The following is an 8,623-nucleotide window of genomic DNA, read 5'->3' on the forward strand; positions in this document are numbered from 1 at the left end:
TACCCCTATTATTAAACTGAATCTCCACAAATTTGCCGAAGCGACTGTGATCAAAGAGGTTTTGAGGCAAAAGTTGATTGAGTCGATTAATAATGGAATAATCATAAAGGTACTTTCCAATCAAATTTTGAGTTGACCTTGAATTGTTATTTCTCACTGTCTTTGCATTACCGAAAGCTTCAAGAACAGGACTTGACTGCAAAAAATAATAGAGTTGATGCAGCAGGAAAGCAAAAATAAAAGTTTGTTCTTCTATATTATCCTCTTCCTTTGACTGGCAAAACAATAAATCGAGAAACAGACCTCGAGTACTTGCTGCTCCACAGTGCGCTTCCCTCCCTCAACCCCGACACTGCCCCCCATATAAGCAAGATATGTCATTAGACTCTTAGTGCTTTCAGTTTTACCAGCTCCGCTCTCTCCACTAACCAAGATCGCTTGGCTTATATCTTCTTTTATCATTTGCCTGCATTAGCATCAGAAGCGTGCTCGTTGGGAACAAGTGTCAAAGGAATAGCAGACATATCAACACTTAGTCATGGAACAACAAAGGTATTGCCTGTAAGCATTGTCAGCAATAGCATAAGGGTGTGGGCTCAGCTCTCCAATCGCCATTCCTTTGTACTTTTCCATCATATTATCGTTGTAAAGATGGGGTAGACGTTGAAAAGGATTCACAGCTATCAATATGTTACCTGTATAGGTCTACAGAAAGCCACTTCTTTTTAAGTCTCATGGTATGATTATGATATGAGGTAAACAAGCATAATGACATCAGATCCATGAGAAATGTACTTACATATATTTCATTCATATTATATCTGCATTTCAAATTGTACAGAACACCCGGTTCATGCAGGTAAGCAAGCTTTGTCATGTCATCCACACCCTCAGGCGGAGCCTCAAGATCTTGTGCGTGTACATTTGCTGCATTAGCTACAGCCTGAAAGAAAAAGACATGGAAAGAAATATCATCGAAAAATGTTGAATTTCGAAACAAATCCACTGGTGGATTCACAAAAAAGCATCATCGAAATAAAAAAAACTTTTCCTTTGAATCATGTAGACTTCACATTTTACTCTAATGTCTTGAGTTCACACTTTTAATCGAAGGGCAGAGCATATCTCAGGATATACTTACTGTCTTTCCCGATGTACAATTTACTTTAATCTTGTCACCATTTACTTCAACAACCTCCCCATCTAGCCAGGACTGGTCAGGATCCTCGACCCATACATGAGATCCAACTGCTATCTTGGCTCCAACAGTCTGTTTGATAAGTTGACAATAGTTAGAAGCAACGGAAATAGATAAATAATATCTACAAACGCACATAAACACAATGAATACAATGATTATTTGTGTTTGGCATCAAGACCTCATTGGGCCAATCAAACAATTTCACTACACATGTGAGATAATTTTCACTAGAAAAACTTTCAACTAAGAATAATGTTAAGTTACCAACAGATAAAGCTTTCTGTTTAACAAATTTCATGTTGCACTCATGACCATATTGTAAACACTAAGCAATTGTAGGCCGAAAAGGTTCAAACTTCACTTTTACTTTCCGCTTGCTAATTAAGAACCTTAAGTTCTTATGTTATACTATTAATAGTGATAGTTCATTGCCACATAGCACGAATCCCTTGATATGAACTTCGGGCTGACATATGTCTGACAATATATAGTCCGATAGTGTAACATTCCAAGTAACTTACAAACTTTTCCAGACAGACTCTCACTAATGTGTCCATGTTGCGTTTAGAACTATGACGTTTCATGCCTTCAGTTTCACTCTATACTTCAATTCATTATGCACATCTTCAAAGCTAAAATTACTCTACAAGAGCAGAAATCTGTTTAATCCTTCAATGGTACAACAATTGCTTTAAGAATAGTTCGCCGCTTGCAGAGTAGAAACATCTTTCTAGCTATAAACTACAACGAGAAATTTTAGCTACTTACATTACCCATAAATTGTGAAAACAAGCTTTTTGGATAATAAGAGCTGTTAAACATTGCTATGATGAATGCATACACAGTTTGTCTACATGTGCGTAGGTACAACAAAGGAACCGAGTTTCCAAGAGTAGGAAAAAGAGAACGTTGGAAGCAAAATTTCAGCTGAAAACAAACAACTACTGCAAAAAATAAAAAAATTTCAAGTAATAATAATAATATTTGAGGCAAAAGTTCCCAAATACTCCAAGCTCTAACCTTTAGGGGTTGTTCGGTTTGCAATATTATATCTCGGGATTAAAAATATGTATTGTGTTTGGTTCATGAGATTGAATCTCACAACTCAATCCTATGTGATAATTATCCCTCCAACTAAAATAATCCCAGAACTCAATCCTAAGCTACATCTCATGATTAATTTGTCTAACAAACCGAACAACCACTTACTTAGACACAATATACGCAACAAAAATATCTGAACAGATGAAAAAGGGGGAAAACGATATACATACCATTTCCGAAATAGAAAGCAGTCAGACCCAGATAAATTTCTGTTCAAATTCCCAATGCTGGAAACCCCATCAAACAATTCTTCGAGTAATCCACAATTCCACATACATATCTATCTATATAAACGTATAAATATATAATCGCAATGATCCTTAATGTTATAATCAATAGTATATAATATTCCTCCCAACGTTATATGTATGTGTGAGTTGGTATAATATAATGTATTAATACATGCAGATTGATAGAGATGAAGAAGAAGGAAACCAAAATCTCAGTAGTTGTGCAACTAATTGTTCGTTTTATCTGTGGAAGGAGATTTATTTGCTCTGTGATTTCTCCCCTTGTTTCCTTCTTTTCCCTCTCCTCTCTCTCTTTCTCCCAATTTCTTTCATTTCTGTTAACGTAACCACAACCAGCTGAATACGTGAAATGGCGAGATTGAACTAATTTTTACCTACCGATATTGCCCTTTTTTATTACTTTTACTTTTATATTTATTTTTAGTAATACAGTAATAACTATATTTTTATATTATTTCTGCGGATTTTCATTTAGTGAACCCTGCAAAGTAGTACTCCCTCCATTCCATAGTAGTGGGGGCATTTCTTTTCGGCACGGAGATTAAGAAAGTAGAGAGATGAAGTGAGAATAAAGTAAGAGAGAGTAAAGTAAGTGAGAAGAAATGTGTTAACTTTTACTAAAAAGGGAAATGACTCCACTACTATGGAATGTACCAAAATGGCAAAATGACTCCACTACTATGGAACGGAGGGAGTATTAAACTAGCTATATAAAATGGCTAACTAGTTTAATTTGCTAACTTCTCAACTTTGCCTATAAAAAAAATGTCAACATGATGATATTTGTATATTAATACAGATTTTATTGATATACTTATGTCTTTTTTTTTATTAATAAAAAATGCCCTTTATGGGCAGGGGGTTTAGGCAGACCCCCAACCCGTAAATAAGACCATAAATATAATGTTCCAACACATGATCTTAGCCCAAAAGTGACTCAGATCCAAAACAAGAACATGAGAGTGCAAGTCAGAGGTCCCACAAGTCGGGATCCTCCATGCTATCAAGAGGAATCGAAGGACTAAATAGACAAAAGGAAGAAACGAATATAAAATAAAGGTAACCATCAAGAGATCGAGTTCAACCCACATCTCTACGTCGGAAGCGGAAGTTAGGATATCCCAGCTGGTCCATCCTAACTAGCGCCTTCATGTACCAAGGCGCAGAGATGAGATCATAGTATGTGAGGGCAGGGGTCTGGGGAATGATCAATTGCTAACCCAACCTTTAATTGCTAACTTAAAACCATAAGATATGCAGAGATCTAGTGGTCTATAAATTGTCATGTGTAATTTTATTTTATTATTATTTAAATTTAAAAAGATTAGAAAATTACCAAAATTAGGGTTTTTTTTATCAAAATGTTAATATAGTATATAAAAAATATCAATGTGATTCCTTGAATATGTCAACACAATTTTGTATTGACATTGTATATATAGTATATTGACATATTTATATACCTATATTTACATTAAGCTGATACGAAAAAAATACAATAATTCCAAAAAAAATTAAAATTTGATATTGGAACATATGCAAGTGAGATGTCGTTAGAATCCTTATAAAATTATCTTTAATTTGATATATGTTGTGTAAAAAAATAATTTAAACTGAGATAGTTATAACCATTTAAAGTTTTGGGATTTTTTTAAAAGTTAATTATAACTAACTTTTTGTTAATTGACATTAATACCTATAATTGACATTTTTTTACATTATATTGATATACGTGGCTAAATGATCCTGTGATAATGATCTAGTGCATATTATTTAGTTGTAGTTAGCAATTTAATAATCACTTAGCAACCCCCTTATATATTTGTGTTGATATTTAAATATAAATATCAGTACAATAACATAAGTATGTTAACTAGATTTATGCCGACATTTTTATATACGGAGTTGACAGATTAGCAAAGTACTCTCTCCGCCCCACAAAAGATGTCACACTTGTAGGACCGCATGGGATTTTAGGAGGTTTTGTTTTGTATGTTAAATACTATAATATTTATATTATTGTGAGAGAGAACTTTTTTATAAAAATGGAAGTGTGACATCTTTAGTGGGACAAATTAAAAAGGAAAGTGAGACATCTTTTATGGGACGGAGGGAGTAGCTGGTTAGCAATCTAATAGAACCTTAGCTGAACACTATTTAAAGACACAGAACTTCAATTAGCATAAAAGATGTGGTGGGTCGAGCCCCAAACACTACATCCAAAACAATTTGATGGAAGGATTAGACAATGAAGAAGTGTATATGAGGAGAAATTGGCTTGTGAGAAAAATGAATTTTGCATGTTTTTAGGGCCTTTATTTGGTCATATTTGAATGTCAATCATGCAAATTATGTTCTTAAACTGCATATTTTATACATTTTGGTATTTTGACGTGTGTTGTGAGAGATATGCAAAATAGACTTAAAAAGGGGCAGGTAAAGGTCAAAAAATGAAGACTGCAGGAAACAGACCAATTCAACGGTCTGCTGAGTCATAGTCAGAGGCCGTTGAGCAGATCAGTGGTGATGGATAGCTAGCGGTCCAGTTCGAAATTCGAGTCTGCATTGATGTTACGACCGACAACCGCCGAGATGGAGTCAGTTGTTGACATGGAGAGTCCAAAGAGATGCGGAAGCCTCAGTCAAGAGAGATGTAACCAACCGTCCACTAAATTTATGTGGAGATGTAGCAGCCTCAGTTCGAGTCTATTTTTTCGGTAATTTGAAGTTCAACCAGTACTTAATGGATACCATTCTCTTCGTCTTCGAAATTATTTCATGTGGATATCTCGTACGTCTTAATTGGAGTTCTATAGAGAAAGTTATGTATGATTTACAAAGATTGCACGTAGTAGTACAATGTCAGCAGGCCATTCAGCGGGCCGCTGAGTTGGGTTAGTGGGCCGAATGAAATAGGTAATACTCTCTCTGTCTCATAAAAGTAGTCGTCTTTTTTAATTTTGGTCCGTCCCACAAAAATAGCCCCTTTCTATTTTTGGCAAGTCTTTTCTCTCTTATAAGGTCGACCCCATTTCCCACTAACAATAACTCAATCACTTTTTCTTTCTACCTCTCTCATACTTTACCAATTACGTATTAAGATCCATGTCGTCGCCAAAGTCCCTATTTTCATGGGATGGAGGGAGTATTAACTATTTTCCCTTCCCAAGAAAGATGACATGATTTTCTCTCTGTCCCAATTAAGTTGAGTCAAAACTTTTGAGCACGAAGATTAAGAAATTGTATTGAAAAGTAGGATATGGGAATAAAGAAGGAAAGATAAAGAGAGAATAGAGTATGTGACGGAATAAAATAAGAGTAACTGGATGTTTTGTTTTCTGTCAAAAGGAAATGACTAAACTTAGTTGACACATCCCAAAAAGAAAGTGTAGAGAATAAAATAAAATAGAGAAATTGATACTCCCTCCATCCCCAATTAATTGACATCGGTTGACTTGGCATGAGTTTTAAGAAATGTGGTAGAAAGTGGCTGGAAAAAGTTAGTGGAATGTGGTTCCTACTTTTATATATCAAATTTATATTAAAATGTGAGTGAAATGTGTTGTCCATTGATGAGCAACACATCTTTCCATGTCTCTTTTCTTTCTCTTTTGTTATATCTCTGTGGCTTGCTAAAGTTGAAGGGTCAAACTTATCCTGCCAGCCTGTATACGCCTGTTACCTGCAAAACTGCAGATGAGTATATCCGGTAAAAGCTCAGGCTGATCAACTCGACATGGATTCGACTTTGAGCGAGATGAAAGGAAGAAACTAAAAAGATGTGTCTCTCAAAACCTTAACCCACTAATACTATTAACTAGTATAGGGAAATAAGGATCGATCCCACAGAGATGAGGCGTTTTGGCAATTTGTTTGCATGACACGACTTGGGAATGGCTGCTGCCACGCTTTCTAGGGGGTGGGTTAAGTTAACTACTAGACTTGAGAAAATAAACTTAACTAAACTGATCAACTTGCAGGACAAATCTAAACTACTTAATCAACTTAAATAAACTTTCCATAAATGGACAAACAGAATAAACGGGGACTGTCAGTCCCATGCAAAAAACACTGTAAAATAAAAACCTTCTAACCACTTCATCTTCTTCAACAAATCTACATGGAAAAAAGAGTAAATAACAGATCTGAAAAGCTAAGGAAGATGAAACATCAGAACAACTCATAAAATTAAATCTACGTCTAAGCTACGACTACGTAAAACACAAAACTAACCCATAATCATGCATGAAATGAAACAGAAACTACTAGATCTAAACATCCTAAACACCTTCAAACATAAAACATCAGATCTGAACAAATCAAAACAGAACAAAACATTTCTAAGCTAAGACATGCAAAATAAAAGGGAAATCGAAAGCTGATAAGAACACATCATGCATTTAACAGAACACAAAAGTTGGAAATGGAAAACATGACTTCAAATTTCACTAAATCAAAAACATCAAAAGTCGATAACATCGAAAAGTAAACAGAAAACAAACAAAGAAAACAGGAAATTGTTTCATCACTCCTTCTCGGAGTGGAATACAGAACCGAAAACTGAAAATGCAAGAAACTACCTCCAAAATACAAGCTGAAACTAAACTAAGCTAAGACCAAATGTGTGCGTGCAAGGAATCAAGAACAAGAAATGAAAAGAGCTCCGATTTCAGCCCTAGAAGAGAGCTGGATTTCTAAAGATATTCTAACTACGAAAGCTTTGGAGACCCCCTCCCTACACTAATGGCTGAGGCTCCCCCTTCTTCATGTGTTGGGCTTCCTTTATATAGAGAGGCGTATAGATCTAATCCCTAGGGTACTATCCTCTCCGAAATTGTTAGGGTTTGTATACTAGAAATCACATTTCGAGTGATTGAATACTGTAAAACTCTAATAATTATTTTCCAATGAATGCAACAAATTATTTTTGTCATAATGTTGTTATGTTTTACATTTAATGGATGTTTATTGCATATTTAAATGTATAAGAGAACATAACATAAGTCTAAGTCTTTGTTCTAGTAGACCGGTGGTGGGTTGCACTCAATTTAAGGTACGCGGTCAGTGCTGAACAAAGAAAAATAAGAATTTCACAACCCAGATAGACCTAGACTACCTATCGTGAAAGGTTGTAATGTCAGTCCGATTATTTCTAAGCCTTATTGAAATATGATGACGTTGGTGTGGTATAGCACTGAATGGATCTAATAGCAAGACGAGCCTTTATGCTATCTACTGCAAAGACGAGGTCTTGATAATTAATTTCTTAATCAATGTACATTCGCATTGAGCATACGATATTGAGTATCTACTACTTTGACTAACAAAAGGTATGGGTTTTTTGTCACCCAACGATCCAGGTATATTGGGTACTGGTGATCATTGTCTAGCGGTGCTAGGATTGCTATTATGTTGAATCGTGCGCGAGGAGAGTCTCGTTTGATAACATCCACAAGAGGAGCTCGAAACAAGGTTTTATTATTCGGAACCTAGCTAGTTGGAGTTTAATTACTCTATGAATAATGAATAAGAGTTTCTTGCTAAGTCCACTCTTGGAGAATAAAATATGTTAATTAATTAAGTCCATAGCATACATTAATTAATTAATGGATGTTTCTATCTTAAGCGCGAGAAATTAATTAAAAAAATAAAAGGAAACCCGGAATACTTGTAATTTCAGATTTGGAAAGGCAGTGCAATATTACTTTTGTAGTGGCTGCTTGTAATATTCCAATATAAGCTTATATTAAATTGTGGGTTCAATTTAATTAGTAAAAAGCTAATTGGGTGAGGCCATGTCCAAATTCTTCCTTAGATCCCTGACTGTGCCCAATATGTGACTTTATAAATAGGAGAATAAAGGAGAATTCGTCCCCCTCTAGAATTTTAAAGCAAGAATTTTCGTCCCCCTCTAGATATAGAGAGAAATCGAAAATTGCTCCCTCCGTGAGCTGAGTTCTGTCTTCGTTATTCGAGTCCTAGTATTCTGGTGAGATTTTCCCACACAAATATCAGCATACAGTCCAGGACACCAGTCAGAAGATCAGAGGTCGAGTACTGAAGATCT

The 8,623-nt window shown here is 35.3% G+C and overlaps 1 protein-coding gene across 1 annotated transcript; it reads right to left on the reverse strand.

Annotated features, from left to right (window-relative positions):
* Positions 1–11: 11 nt before the first annotated feature.
* LOC121749723 (myosin-8-like) lies at positions 12–2,592 on the reverse strand. The gene is made up of 7 exons (XM_042144370.1): positions 2,476–2,592; positions 1,142–1,270; positions 800–943; positions 560–705; positions 304–466; positions 158–196; positions 12–44 (listed from the first exon to the last, which is right to left on the reverse strand). Exons 1-7 carry the CDS (start codon positions 2,476–2,478, stop codon positions 12–14), a joined length of 657 nt encoding a protein of 218 aa, XP_042000304.1. The 5' UTR covers positions 2,479–2,592.
* Between the last annotated feature and the right edge of the window lie 6,031 nt (positions 2,593–8,623).

The sequence above is a fragment of the Salvia splendens genome, chromosome 1 (assembly GCF_004379255.2).
Source record: "Salvia splendens isolate huo1 chromosome 1, SspV2, whole genome shotgun sequence".
NCBI lineage: Eukaryota > Viridiplantae > Streptophyta > Magnoliopsida > Lamiales > Lamiaceae > Salvia > Salvia splendens.